Below are 15719 nucleotides of genomic sequence, written 5' to 3'. Positions count from 1 at the left end.
AAAAAGTCAGGAGCTTCATCCAGTTTGGGAATTCTTTCCTAACCTAACCTTCTTACAATACCAACTTCAAGATTTACATCACACTCAGTGGGACTGGGTTCTTCAACAGCTGCAACACTTGCTGCCCACAGTAACCAATCATAGCTTTTGGGTGTGACAGCAAAGACAGTTCTCATGAAAACATATTTGATCCCATGGAGAAATCTAACCAGTCTCTACGTGGGAGTTTTTCCATCCAAATTGACAGCTATTTGCTTATAACAATTACAAAATTTGTCAGGTTTACCAAGACCATCGTTAGTAAGCACTTGGGAAAGACTTGAGGGAAATTGCATCCCAATGTTACTCTTCTGGGGGATCTTAAAACATACACATCACATCTTACAGACCAATAATGAGAAGCCCAGTAGCAAAGGTAATCTGGGAGGAAATCTATTGGTATCGTTACATGACCACCTCCCAAGAGGCCACCTCTCTGAGGCTGTTAAAGCTATACAAACAGCTGCCCAAGAAAAATTTCCCCTAGAATGGAAGCAGTGGAACAGGTAGTCCTGCACTGAAGTACAGCAGCCTTGTGATAAACAGGGAAAGAAATGGGCCAAATGTACAATCTGTTTTTGAGATCACTTGGCCCACCCGGCTGTTTGTTACTAGTAGTTGGCAGGAAACTCAAGCAACAATAACACCACTCTGAGCAAGAAAGCACATACATACAATTGCCCACCAAAACAAACCTGCATGTTGCCTTAGTCACAGCAATGTATAAGATGGCAAATTTAAGCACATTCTGCTTACACAGTCATTTATTCACACAAATTTGGTCACATATTCACTCAATAGAATGAAGATGCCCACACATTCGCTCACACACACACGCACACTCAAGTATGCTCACATGTAAGACTCACACATTCACTCACATGCACACATTGAACACAACTCACAAACAGGCATGCTCACATATTCACTTACCCACAAACATGCTCACACACCATGAAGTTCACACCTTCACTCATGCATATGGATACACTCAGATAACTTCATACACACTCACATGTTCACTCATTCAAATGTAATCAAACATTAACAAGCTTACGCAATCAAACGAGCTTAAAGATTCACATGCACATGCTCACACACTCACTCACAGGTTTACTAGCACTTGTAGATACCCTGGTATACGAACATGTATCTACATGTTCAGGCACCCAGATATATTTGAAATACCATGTTCACATACATGACAGTGCTTATGAATTCACTTGCACACATGAATATGATCGCATACACAAGATCACTCACGTTCCTTCACAGGCATCAACACACTGACACATTCACTCCCACACAATGGCATACTTGATGTTAATGGGCTCACACAGTCAACAGTCTTACACACTGGCACACTTGTATTTGCTTACATGGACACACCCACATATTCACTTATGCACACACATTTGCCTGCTCACAAGCAAAAATACCCACATATTCACTCACACACAGATATGCTCTCACTTTATCATGCTGCTGGCAGTCAATCATCTGTGAATGTCTTTACACATTTATTCACCTACAAACACACTCAATACCTCATACACATGAACACGCTCACACAGTCACCCACAGATGAACACCCTCAGATAAGGACATGCGTATATATTTATTCACTCTTAACGTCAAACAAATTTACTCTCGCACAGAGACAATCTCACATGTACTCACAAACACGTGCTGATGCTCATCAACAGTCACACGTATGAACTTGATCACACACACAGTCATACTCAATATGTAAATATACTTACGTGTTAAGTCCCCAGAGTACCTGGTCCCACATATGAACATGCTCCCACATTCCCGACAGAAATTATTATCCCACATACGACACACTCAAAATTCTATAACCTGTTCTAAGTTTCTGGGTCTCTGCCAACCCTATTTTGCCTTTCCAGCTGGCTCACTATTAAGCTGTGCCTGTAGAGATTTCCTGAGAGAGACAAGAAGTCTGAAGGAAGGAGAATCTACTATGTCTTCTCTCTGTTCCTGTTCCTCTCTGTATCACCCCACTAAAGGTAAGAATAGTCTTTCAAATGAATTTTTTTAAGTTATTTATTTTGTTTTTATTTATTTATTATTTTTGGCTGCGTTGGGTCTTCCTTGCTGTGCATGGACTTTCTCTAGTTGCGGCGAGCGGGGACTACTCTTCGTTGCGGTGCGTGGGCATCTCATTGCGGTGGCTTCTCTTGTTGCGCAGCATGGGCTCTAGACGCACGGGGTTCAGTAGTTGTAGCACACGGGCTCAGTAGTTGCGGCTCGCAGGCTCTAGAGCGCAGGCTCAGCAGTTGTGGCGCGCAGGCTTAGTTGCTCCGCAGCATGTGGGATCTTCCTGGACCAGGGCTCGAACCCATGTCCCCTGCGTTGGCAGGTGGATTCTTAACCACTGTGCCATCAGGGAAGCCCTCAGATGAATTCTTAAGAAGAATTCTTTTATATGTCTTTTATATATATATATGATATGTTCTTGATCCTTTCATCTGCCCAAAACACTTAGGTTGTCTCCATTCCTTGGCTATTGTGAATAATGCTGCAATGAGCATAAGAGAGCAGAGCAGAAAGCACCTCCTTTGGATCTGTTTTCAGGAGTGGGATTGCTGGCTGATCTGCTAGTTCTATTTTCAATCTTTTGAGGAGCCTCCATACAGTTGTCCATAGTGGCTGCACCATTTTACTTTCCCACCAACAGGGCACGAGGGTTCCTTTTTTACCACACTCTTGCCAACACTTGCTATCTCTTGTCCTTTTGATAATAGCCATCCTAATAGGTGTAATGTCTTAATTACAGCTTTGATTTGCATTTTCCTGATGGTTAGTTATCTTGAACACCTTTTCATATACCTATTAGCCAGTTGTATGTCTTCTTTGGAAAAATGTATATTTGGACCGTGTGCCCTTTTATTAATTATTTGTTGGTTTTGTGTTTTTTTTTTTTTTTTGCTGTTGAGTTGATTGAATTCCTTATATATTTTGCATATTATCCCCTCAACAGATAACATGATTTGCAAATATTTTCTTCTGCTTCATAGGTCAGTTGCCTTTTCCTTTTGTTGATTGTTTCCTTTGCTGTGCAGAAGCTTTTTAGTTTGATGTAGTCCACTTGTTTATTTTTGTATTTGTTGCCTTTGTTTTGGTGTCAATTCAAAAAAAAACATTGCCATAACCTATGTCAAGGAGCTTACCCCTGTGTTTTCCTCTAGGAGTTTTACAGATTCAGGCCTTACGTTTAAGTCTTTAATCCATTTGGAGTTCATTTTGGGGTATGGTGTAAGATAAGGGTCCAATATAGTATCTTTGCATGTGGATATCCAGTTTTCCCAGCACCATTTATTGAAGAGACTCTCCTGTCCTCGTTGTGTGTTCTTGTCAAATAGTTGAGCATATATGTGAGGGTTTATTTCTGGGCTCTATATTTTGTTCCGTTGGTCTATGTATACATCTGTTCTTATGCCAATACCATGCTGTTTTGATTACTATACCTTTGTAAAATAATGAAATCAGGAAGCATGATGCCTCCAGGTTTAGGTTTGTTATTTGGGGGGTGGTTCATCAAAGGGTACAAATGATCAGTTATAAGATAAATACATTCTAGGGATCTAATGTACGGCATGCTGATATAATTTAAGATATTGTGTGGTATGCTGGAGACTTGCTGAGACGGTAGATCTTAGTTTTATCCCACACACCACCCCCAAAAAACCTTTAGCTATGTGAGGTGATAGATGTATTAATCGGTTTCACCGTGGTAATCATTTAACAATGTATACATACATCAAGCATCACACTGTTCACCGTGAATATAGAAATTTTATTTGTAAATTATACTTCCATAAAGTTGGAGGGGATGGGAGGAATGTGTGTCCTGTTCACATGGAAAAAATTAATTACTCTAAACTGTCAGAGGTAAAGCACAGGATTTGGGTTACTAGAAGAATACATTTTAAGTCAACTGTCTTCAATAAACTCAATGAGCGAAAGGAAACAATGATCAAAGAACTAGGAAACAATGAGAAAGATGTATCACAAAGAGACAGATATTATAAATAGGGACAAAATAAAAGTTCTTCAGCTGCAAAGCACAGTAAGTGAAATGAAAAATTAATAAAAGATGTCCAACAGCAAATTTGACCAGGAGAAAAAGAATCAGCGAGTTTTAAAAGGTTAGTTGAAATATCCAGTCTCTGGAAAGGAAAAGAGGAGCAGAAAAGCAAAGAATGAAGAATAATGAGCACAGCCTATGAGACTTATGTGCATCAGCAAGCTCACCAATGTACACATAATGACAGTTGCAGAGGCAGAGGAGAGAGAGAAAGGGGTAGGAAATCATTGAAGAAATGATGCCTGAAAACCTCCAAACTCGGAGTAAAGACATGAATCTACACACCCAAGAAGTTCCACAAACTCCAAGCAGGATAAAATCAGAGATCCCCACCTAGGCACACCATGATCAAATTATCAAAAGTCAAAGACAAAGAGTGAACCTTGAAAACAGCAATAGAAACAACTCCTCACCTACAAGTAATCCTCAGTAAGATTTGTGCCCATTTCTCTACAGAAACCATAGAGGACAGCTGGCATTGGAATGACATATTAAAAGCGTAGAACAAATGAACAAAAATACCCTTTCAACCAAGAATTCTATATGTGGGGAAAACGAAGGGGAGTTAAAGACATTCCAAGACAAACAAAAACTGAGAGAGTACATAGCTAGTAAGCTTGCCCTACAGAAAGTACTAAAAGGAGTCCTTCAGGCTGAATTGAAATAATGCTGGGCACCTATCTGAAGCAATATGAAGAAATAAACCACAAAGGCCAAGGTAACTACACAGGTAAACGCAAAAGCCAGTATTGCTGCACTTTTGGTTTGTATCTCCTCTTTTTGTTCTCATATATGATTGAAAATACAAATGTATAAAGCATTAACTATAAATCTCTGTTAATGGGCACCAAATATACAAACATGCCATGTGTCACCATAATTAAATAAAGAAATGTGGCAGAGCTGGGGAAAAGCAGAGGTTTTGAATACTATTGCAACTATCTCCGTATTAATACAAACTTGATTATTATAAAGTTAAGATATTAATTGTAACTCCCAGTGTAACCACCGACACTGCCCCCACAAAAAGCTCCAGCACTATAAAAAAACTAAAAAAGGTACAGAGAAAGGAGTGATAAAGAATCACTTTGTACACTAGCAAAATGAAATTAATAACAGAAAAATACAGTAATTGAGGAGTGAAGGAACAAAAAAAGGCTGGCATGTGGAAAATAAATAGGAAAAGGTCAGGAAAAGTCTTTCCCTGTCAGTAATCAATACAATAACCATAGATAAAACTGTTCAACGAAAAGACAGCACAAGTGAGTGAACTTCAGGCAGTCAGTCACCTTAGCGCTGGATGCTCTGGCCAACAGTTAGCCCCGTCTGCACATTTTCATAGACAATCAGGCCATTGTCGTTGGTCTGGCTGTCTGGTCCGGCCCATGGCAGCAACGACGTTTCCTTGTGTAAAACTGTCCCCTTTGGGGTAAAGAGCCCTGGGAATCTCTTGGCCCACAGACTCCCAAATTATAAATCCAGGTCACACGTGTCTCTATATATACTAAAGCCACTATGCAGGGCTTTGCCAAGACCCTCCTTCTTGGCTTTGGAGTTCCGGGCCTTATTGATGGTGACCGAGGCATGCATTTTACTTCTCAGGATACACAACGCTGGGCTCTTGAACGGCATTCAGTGGACCTTTTGCCTCCCTACCCGGCCTTAGGCTGCAGGACTCAGAGTTCCAGAGTGGCTTACTTCCACAAGTTCAAATTCCATTACAGGAAAATGGCACGTTTCAGTCGCCAGTCACACGCCAGAGGTGAATTGTAGTATAGCGTCTGACTGCATCCTTTGATGTTTGACTGCTGAGGGCTTTTAAACGTCAACCCTCCCTCTTCCCCAATGCCCCACACTCTCTCCTTTGGCGCGGTTGTAGGGTGGAGGGGAGGAGGAGTGGGCGTCAAACTACACTAGCTACTGCCAGCACAAGGGAACTGTCATGCTGGCCCCATCCACGAATCACAGTAGAACTCCCAAAGCAATTTCGTCCTTTCCTGACTCTCTCAAGTCTTTTTTGGAGCAGCTTCAAAAGGCTACCCTGCTCTCCCCCCAGAAGCCTCCTCATGTAAGGAATACACTTTGCATCGCGTCTCGGTAGTGTGTGTGTGTGTGTGTGTGTGTGTGTGTGTGTGTGTGTGTGTGTGTGTGTGTGTGTGTGTGGTGTCACCAGTCTTGATTGACCTTTGAACCCAACTTGGGGTAGGGGTCCATACTGACTCAGGGTGGCAACAACAGCTCTTCTCGCCAACCTTCCCAGGAGCGCAGGGCAGAATGTGTGCTTCCCATCCGTGAAACGTTAGGGTCTGTCAAATTAGATGTCCTGGATCCCAAGGCGGTGTGCTTACTGGAAGTAAGGGACATAGCTTATGTTCTCCTGAACGTGAAGTTACAGCTAACACCCACTCTTGCTTCTGTGCCCAGCGACAATAGTAAGTGGGATTAGCATAAAATAGTTGTCGATTTCTTCCTCGTTTTAAGCATTCGTTACCCTTGACCACTCGGCTAAGTGGGGCTGAGTACAACAAAAAGTCTCGGACTGTTGACCGAGAAATCATTCTAGGAAGCCTGCCCTGTTAACGTGTGCCGTGCTGTATTAGTCTGCTCAGGCTGCCCTAATAAAATGCCATAGGCTGGGCGGCTTAAACAAGACATTGGTTTATTTCCTACAGTTCTGGAGGCTAGGAAGCCCAAGGTCAGGGTGCCAGCATGGTGGAGTTCTTGGTGAGGGCCCTCGTTTTGGCTTGAAGATAGCCGCCTTCTTCCTGTGGCTTCACGTTGGGGTGGTGGGCGGAGAGCACCATCTATGGTCTCTTCCTGTAAGGGCAGTAATCCCAACGTGTGGACCGCAGCCTCCTGACCTTACCGAAACTGAATGACCTACCAAAGACCCAGTCTCCAAATACCATCTCCTGGGGGCGGGGTGGGGTGGGGGACGGGCTTCATCGTATGAATTGGGGAGGCAGGGGATGTACACACTCCAGTGCAGAGCATGTGCTCAGCCCAGTCTTTGAAAGAAGTATCTCTCTCTGTCTCTGTCTCTGTCTCTGTGTCTCTCTCTTCTCTCTCTCTGTCTCTGTCTCTGTGTCTCTCTCTTCTCTCTCTCTCTCTCTGTCTTCATTTCTTGGAGGCTGGAAATGAATTGGGGAGCCCTGATGAAACACTGTCCGGCTCCTGTCTTTACTGCTTTCTCTGCACTCTCCATTCTCACTGCATCCATATCGACTTTGTATGTCCTTTTCTAAGTAGCTTTAACAGCATTAAAACCTCCAAATTCTCTTGCTCTCTCTTGTGGGAGGTTTTAAGCGTTGCTGAGATTTGATCTATACACCTTCTCTCTCTCTCGTTTTTGAACTAAGTGTGTCTCAGTCAGCGTGAGCTGCCCCAGGGTGGCAAATGGGGAACACATGCAGGTTCTCATACCCCAGGGCGCCGCCCTATAGGGACACTGTAGCTTTGCTCTTGCAGTGGTGGAATGAAAAGGAAGGGATTCCTGTGGGCTCACCGAGGCTCAGGGTGAGCTGGGCCTTTAAGGCTTCCAGGGAAGCTGAAGACCTTGGTCACTCATTGGACGGCGGTGCTGTCAATCCTTGGCTGCTGGCAAATGAGCTTAGAGCCGGCGCTGGAGGACGTGGCCCTTGGTTGACCCTTCCAAGGTCCGCCTCCCGTCGCCAGCCAGTCAGGCTCTTTCCCGCCCTGTGCGCAGCGGCCTCGGCGCAGTCTCGGTGGGGCGCTCCACAGGCCGGCGGTCTGCCCTTCCCGTGGCGGGGCCCCCAGAGGCATCTTGGCAGACCCTTGTCCCCTGTGCAGCCGGCTTCTCTGTAACCCCCACCCCGTGCCGGAGGCCCCGCTGCCAACATCATCCCCTCCCTCAGCGATACTCAGCCCGGCGGCCGCCATCTTCCCCGCGATCTTCACTGCAGCCCGATCCGTGTGTGGCGCGTCCCTCCTGCCATGTCTGCCACAGAGGAGCGAGGGCCGATCCCAGGTGGCCAGGCCGGAGCTGGTGGCGGGGCGGGTGGCGACCCCAGTCCCCTCGGGGTCCGCGCATCCCCTTCGGGAGGGATGGATGGAGCCGAGGGGGCCGCGGCCCTTCTGGCCTCCCTGGGGCTCTCCAGAGCCCTTCACGGGGAGGATGGTGGGCAGGAGGCCGCCCAGGCCGCAGTGGAAGAAGACTGGGATGTAGAGCTGGTGGAGGAGGAGGAGGAGGAGGAGGAGGAGGAGGTACAGTTTGAATTAGAGATCGAGGAGCAGGAGGAGGATGAGTATCAGTCAGAAGAGGGAGACGAAACTGAGGAAGAGCTCGAGGAGGAGGAAGAGACAGAAGAGGAGGACGAGAATGGGCCCGAGGGCGCGGGAGTGGTCGCGGGCCACGGGCCCCCCACGGCGCAGTTTCAGTCCCTGTTCCGGGATCTGGTCCACTGCCGTGTGCACCACAGCCACTACAACGACCGTGTCCTGGTCGGGCCCCACGCCGGCCGCGTGATGGTCAGGCGCCGCTCCCGACGGCCCTCGGACCCTGCAGAGGATGCCGCGCCTCCTCAGGAGCAGGAAGGCCTGGGAGAGGCAGGTGAGGTCTGGCGGGGCGAGTACCAGGCAGAGGGCACCCCGCCCTGGGAGCCGCAGGAACCTGCAGAGGGGGCGGCATCCCAGAAGGCAGAGGAACCGGCGGCGGAGGCCGAGTTCTGGGCGGACGAGGTCCTGGCTGATGCCTCCGAGTCCTGGGAGGCTGGGGCGTGTGGACCTGACGACGGGGCCGAGGCTGGCGAGGGGCGGCCCAGTCCCCAGGCCCTCGCAGCCCCTGCTGGGGCATCGGCCTGAAAGGCAGGCCGCGCTCAGCGCTGGCCTCTGGCGGTTAAGCAGCGGGTCAAAGCTCTCAAAAACCTTCAGGCACGATATGCACAAGTAGAAGCCCAATTCTCTAAAGACCTTTATGATCTTGAGAAAAAGTATGCTGCTTTCTACCAACCTAGGGGCAAACAAATGGCATACCTCACTTTTGGTTGACGGGCTTCTACAAATGCAAAGATTCCCAGTAGGATGACCTGAGAAAATGATGAAATGGCACAGGGGCACTTTTCAGTGGTTGAGGAATCAGTGAGCTTCGCGGTAGAACTTGTCTTTAAATTGGGTGAACATTTTCCAGTGACGTTCTGGCAGAAACATACAAAAATGCTCTGAGAATCAAATGATTTTGATCCCTTCTCCAAAGGGCCAGAAATAATCAGCAGCACAGTGTGTGAGATCTACTGGAAAGAGGGGGAAAATGTTGTGAAAACTGTCAAGCAGCAGAAGTGTGAGGCCCATGGAAGTGTTGTGTCAACCAGTAGGAACATGTCCAGCTCTTCTTTTTATTTATTGATTGATTTATTTATTTCTTGACATATTTCTCTTCTCCAGAACCTCCTGAGGGCAGAGAACTAGGTTCTGCTGCTGATTTTAAATCGGGAAATGTTTCCCACCACCTTGTGATGCCAAAGTCCGTATCATTCGACACTAAAGAAGAGAGTGCACATCAGTATGAAAATGCTGAGGAAGAGAAAGAGGATGGAAATGAAAAAGCAGAAGAAGGACCCAAAGTGGATACGGTCTCAGCAGAGGGCAGCTCTGGAGAATACAGGTATTATTGTATAGTGCAACCATTCCTGACATATACCTGTTACTAACAGCTTTATGTTTTGTTTTGTTTTGTTTACATACTTAATTTATTTTTGGTTTATTTTTTTAACATCTTTATTGGAGTATAATTGCTTTACAGCGGTGTGTTAGTTTCTGCTTTATAACAAAGTCAATCAGCTATACGTATACCTATATCGCCATATCTCCTCCGTCTTGCGTCTCCCTCCCATCCTCCCTATCCCACCCCTCTAGGTGGTCACAGAGCTCCGAGCTGATCTCCCTGTGCTATGCAGCTGCTTCCCACTAGCTATCTATCGTGTTTTTAATTTTTTTTGTAAAGTAAATAAGAAAAAATTGTTGAAATTTAGTTTTGGAAAAACGGTTTAATGTTACTAATGGACTTGTATTCTAGATGATATAGAAGGAAGTGTGTTCTGAAAAGTATTTCATTTGCAGCTGCAAGTCCTTTGTCCTGTAGCTTTAAGACTACTACAGATGGGAAATTTATCAGACCTGGAAATAGAGACCTATATGTTTTTAGAGGTCTAAAATATAGAGACCTATAGTTTTAGAGAATGGTCACCAGAAGAAGCAGCTAAAGCGAGTAAGCTGTGCACTAGCTGTACCTTCATCCCCTGGCCACAGAAATGGAGTCTCTCGGAATAACAATGCCTTTGAGAAGGTGACTCCTTACAAAGTAGTAAAAAGTTAAGGATTTCACATAAGACTGCATTTCATGAGTAGTTCACAAATATTAGTTCGGTTGAGATTTTTTATTCAAAAGAAAAGAAAATTAGCCATAGTAAGATTATTGGCTATCCCTGAGTCGGTAATTCAATCTTAGTTTCTCCTTCCTCTACCCATTCGTCTTTTCCTTTCTCTGTCTCATCTCTCTCTCTCTCTCTCTCAGTATCACGCTCTTTCTTTCTTAATTTTCACACCTGTGGATGTTTGATAACAGCCTCATTCTCATTTTACAGATACGGAAACTGAAGGTCTGGGATTATAAGGGATTTATGATTTGTGTAAGGAGCATAGGCTCTTAAGGTGGAAAGACATTTAAATCGCAGAGTGGCCTTTCAAGAAAAAAATCTAGCGTTTATAGTGGTGGGCAAGAGAGAGATGAGGTTGGTGTGGTGAAATGATGTGCACCCTGACAACCAAGGCTCTGGGTTACAAGAAGAAAACATTTTGTTCTCTCCTTGGAGAGCCAACAGATGTACATAGTATTGACTCATATTTAGAAAGTCCCTGCTGCATGTTATTGGTGTACAATTGTTAATTGACTCTTATCCCATCCTACAGTTGGAAGGCATAAAAAGAAGTGGACGGCGAAAGAAAAGATGAATTTGTTCTTCACGGATATTCTAGTTTTCATTAGCCCACAATACAAATTTTGTTCCAAAGTTCAGCATCCCAAAAGGATATTAACTGACATCTGACTTTATTCTTACCTTTTACAGATAAATCTGATAGTATTGTTCACGTTGAAAATAAAAGTTTGTTTGACATGAATAAGCTGCAGTTTTTTTTTAACCTAAATAACACTGACGCCAACGTATCTTTGTTCTGTTTCTTTCGGCCCACCTTACTGTCATTGAAAGGGATTTCTTTCAACTATTTGGTAAGCCTGTTTCAAATCCTTTTATTGCAGCCTCAAATAAATTAAAATATTAGATTATAAACAAGTTGTGTGACGAGAGAGATGGTGGCCCAGCCTCTAGTATATGTTATTGAAAGGACCTGACGGATGACCTAGCTTGCCTGGAGACCAGATGGCGCTATTGGCCTGCCATGGAGCAGCAGCAGCCGCAGCTGGGAACTTGTTTGAAATGCAAATTCTCAGAGCCTGCTCCAGACCTACTGAATTGGATATTCTGAAGGTAGGCTGCTAGCCATCGGGTTTTACAAGTCCTCCAAGTGCTACTGAAGCACACTAAAGTTTGAGAACCACTGCTTTAGGGCAATGGGGGAAACGTTTAAGTACACCTACGGTAGGACCAGCCTTAATTCACTGACTTGGTACTGTTGCAGGTAAACTGAACAGGATGGTAAGATCTGGGCTGAGGAAGACACTAGAATTCTCAGGGGCCTGAGACACAAAGAGCTCCCGGAGGGATGTGTTAGTTTCCTAGGGTTACCGTAACAAATTACCACAAAGCAGGTGGCTTAAAACAACCGAAATTTATTCTCTGACAGTTCTGGAGGCCAGAAGTCTGAGGTCAAAGTGTCGGCAGGGTTGGTTCCTTCTGGAGGCTCGGAGGGAGAATCTGTTCCATGCCTCTCTCCTAGCTTCTGGTGGCTGCTGTCAATCCTTGGCATCACTCGGCTTGTAAATGCATGATTCCAATTTCTTTCTTCATCTTTGCATAGTGTTTTCCCCTGTGTCTCTGTTTCTGTGTTCTTTCTCTTCTTATGAGGACGCCAGTCATACTGGATTAAGGGCCCGCCCTAATCCAGTATGACCTCATCTGATCTTTATTACACCTGCAAATACCCGATTTCCAAATAAGGTCACATTTACAGGTTCCGCGGGTCAAGGCTTCAACATATCTTTTGCGGGGACACAGTTCAGCTTATAACAAGGGGCAAAGATTCAGTAGTGGAAGGGAGAAAAAGATGAAGGAAAAACCTAGTTCCAAAAGGATAAAAGCATTATGATACCATGCACGTATGAAGTTTAAAGACATGCAAAAGTTATTAGATTGATTATAGGTACATGTATTTGTAGTAAAAGGCATACATAGGAGTAATGCATACATATGTAGTATGCAGAAAGGTGTGTATGAGAACAATAAACTTATTTAAGACAGTGGTTAAATGTATGGAAAGAGAGGGAGAATTCAGTTGGGGAGAGGTACACTGGGTTTCAATTTCATTTGTAAGCTTACGTTTCTTAAGACGGCTGATGGTTGCATGGGTGTAGCATTCTCTGTACCTTTGTCGAGGTCTGAAATATGTCCTAATTTAAAGAAAATGAAAGGAGGAAATGGGCCTAATATCTGGAACTTCTTTAAGGGAAAAAGGGGAAGGGGTACTTGAGCAGAGCAGAGGACCATAGAAGGGGAGAACCAGGGGTTTGAGGGTAGAAGGCCTTATTTCTATATTTAGTGAAGGCTGCTTGAGAGCTTGCTAGTTAGCATCAATACCTTTTTCTGTTTTCTGTGCTAGTGCCTCACGTACCCTAGGGTAGATTAACATTATTTATTTACGTGTGTATCTCCCCAGCTGCCTAACATGTGAGCTTCTGAATTGTTTGGAACTTAAAGGCTTTTATTTATTTCTCTCTCCTAAAGCACTGTGTTTCCTTCTTCGTAGATGCTTGATAAAGGTCTGTTAAAGTGAAGTTAGTGTGAGGTATCCGCAACCCTTTCCCCTGTCACTGGGGTTGACATTTAAAAATGCATTATCCTAGAGTAACACAGGGTATTCCTTATGGCTAGAACAACAACAGAAAACGGCACAAGGCCTTTTGTCACCATTGCTTAATGAAAGAACAGTCCAAGTAGAAATTTATCCATGTAGGGTCCCTCGAAAGGCCTCAAATTGGTTTGCTTCTGTATGGCTCATGCCATGCCAGCAGGGTGTGTATGTGTGTATTTCTGTGTTAATACAGTTAATGTATTAACTATAGTTAATGTTAAAGGCCTTTACCTGGGCTTAAGAATTTTCGGAGGTTCACTTTATTTATTTATTTATTTATTTATTTATTTATAATTATTTTTTGGCCACGTCGTGCGGCATGCAGGATATATCAGATCCCCGACCAGGGTTCGAACCCGTGCCCCCTGCATTGGGAGCACAGAGTCTTAAGCACTGGGCCGCCAGGGAAGTCCCGGGAGGTTCACTTTAGACAAACGCCTGCACACCTCTTTTTGAGATAAGCCTTTTTTGGTGCATGCTGGGAGTCCGTGTCCCTGCCCCTTACCGAGCTCCAGTTCCCTAGGGCCCTGACTTTACTCCCCAGGTGGCCCCGTGTCCCAAGCCCCAAGAGGCATGTGTGTTCCTCTTCACTGAGTCTGTGCTTCTGAGAGCTGAGTGGCACCGTCAGTGTTATACTCTCAGGACTGAGAGGTATCTACGAGGTGCTGGCTGTGTATACAGGGAACAGGACACGTGGGCTACGTTACCCACATGTATGCACCTGAAGCCTCTCATGTTGAGGGAGGAAGCTCAGGCTTGCTGCTCTGAGGGTCTGCTGTAGCTCTAACGTATCAGGCTTCTCTGAGTCTCTGAGAGACGGTCCTTAAATCAGGTCAGGGACGAATCCTGCATTTCCTGTTTCTCTGGGTGTTTGTGGGTTTTTCTGTGTCCACACGTATAAAATATGTTCTCAGTGAGTCCCTCAACCTTGAAAACTTTGTGCTCCTTGTAGGAAAAGACCTGTCTTGTCCCTCTCTGCCTCGTCCAGGAAAGGTTAGGATGTTCTGATATTTTCCTTGCTTATGGCTCCATCATCTGAGAGGATTTGATCGAAAAAATCTCCTTTTATTCCACTACCTGAGAGGTGACCATTGGGAGAAAAACAGAGGGGTAGCGTGGGTGCCGGAGTTGGAAACAGTTTTCTGTACCAGTTAGGGATATTCTAATGACACTAAAGTTAATGATGAAGAATCACTTTTACTCTAAACCACCTATTTTCAGATGCTCATAACTCCAAGGAATACAAATGAGTACATGTTTACAAGTCTAACAGGGCAGGATTCTCAGACAATGGTGTTCTGGGAAATGTGGTATTATCAAGTCCTCTGAATCACATCATATAGTAGGATCTGTTTTGAGGCATAAAATGTACATTTCTTAGAAGTCTGAGCAATGAATTATGCGTGTTTACAGAATAGGAATTGATATCATCACCAAATCTATGAAGAAAATGAGTTTAAAACGATTCTAAGAGGCACCTAAAAGTTGGCCCTTCCCTCTCTCTCTCTCTCTGTCTCTCTCTCTCATCCAATTAGTTATTTACTCTGCTGCCTTTCTCTCCATTTTCCTGCGTTATTTTAGACCGCATCACTTCCTGACAAATTATGAACTGGTTCATGTATACAGAAGATAATACAGCATATATGTAAGGTATATCATAATAATATAAAAACCTGTGTACCCACCACCAAGCTTGAGAACTAGAACACGGCTAATGCCTTGGAAGCCCACCTGTGCCCTTCCTGCGTCATCCCCTCATTCCTTCCCTGAGGTAACCACGATCCTGAACTTTGTTAAAAGTTCACTTATTTATACATTCACGGCAGAGGACTGTTCCTTTAAATAATGTTATTTCTTGTCCATTTTGGATTTTATGTGAATGTAATTATACTAGATGTATTATTACTTGCCTTACTCTTTCTCTCCCCGCCCCAATTTTGTATGTGTGAGATTTATCCATGCTGATGTGTGCAACCGTAGTAATCAGTTTTCATTGCCGTATAGTTATCCATCGTATGAAAATTCCACAGGGTGTCTATTTCCTGTTGATGGACATGTGGGTTGTTTCCAGTTTTATGCTTTTGCAAATTATCTTGCGACGAATTTTCTCATTCATATCCCCCTATGCCCACATGCAAGAGTTTCTGTAGTTTCTCAGTTGAGGGCAATTTTACGCACTGACCCCTCCGCCCCAACCAGGGTGACATTTGATAACGTCTGGAAACATTTTGGTTGTCATAACTGAGGGTGTGCTACTGGCATCTAGTGGGTGGAGGCCAAGGATACTGCTAAACATCCTACAATGCACAGGACAGTCCTCTACAACCCAGAATTGTCTTTCCAAAATGTCAACAGCTGAGTCACCCTGATCTAGAGTATAGGCCTAGACATGAAACTTCTGGGTCGTAGGGTCTGCCCAAGTTCAACCTTACTGGTAACACCAGTTATCTTTCAAAACAGTTGTACTAGTTCATCCTCCCAACAGCAGAGGATGAGATTTCTATTGGCTCCACATTCTTGCCAACTC

The 15719-nt window shown here is 44.6% G+C and overlaps 1 protein-coding gene across 12 annotated transcripts in view; it reads left to right on the top strand.

Moving 5' to 3' along the window:
- LOC309653220 (uncharacterized protein) overlaps nucleotides 1-11278 on the top strand; it is a 34858-nt gene extending 23580 nt beyond the window's left edge. For 4 of the 12 annotated variants that reach the window (XR_014259046.1, XR_014259048.1, XR_014259049.1 and 1 more), the window contains 3 exons: nucleotides 1950-2069; nucleotides 9551-9770; nucleotides 11075-11278. Coding sequence is in view for 4 of the 12 variants with exons in the window: in XM_082447743.1 (XP_082303869.1) it covers nucleotides 8636-8720; nucleotides 9551-9770; nucleotides 11075-11087 (318 nt within the window). In the remaining 8 variants the exon portion in view is untranslated. Of the gene's footprint in view, nucleotides 1-1949; nucleotides 2070-2685; nucleotides 4881-8589; nucleotides 8721-9550; nucleotides 9771-11074 lie in introns of those variants that run through there. The other 8 variants (XR_014259045.1, XR_014259047.1, XR_014259051.1 and 5 more) reach the window with 6 other exon arrangements.
- The last annotated feature ends 4441 nt before the right edge of the window (nucleotides 11279-15719 follow it).

The sequence above is a fragment of the Balaenoptera physalus genome (assembly GCF_965194825.1).
Source record: "Balaenoptera physalus genome assembly, chromosome: X".
Taxonomy (NCBI): Eukaryota; Metazoa; Chordata; class Mammalia; order Artiodactyla; family Balaenopteridae; genus Balaenoptera; species Balaenoptera physalus.
This window is presented reverse-complemented; position numbering and strand designations above follow the sequence as displayed.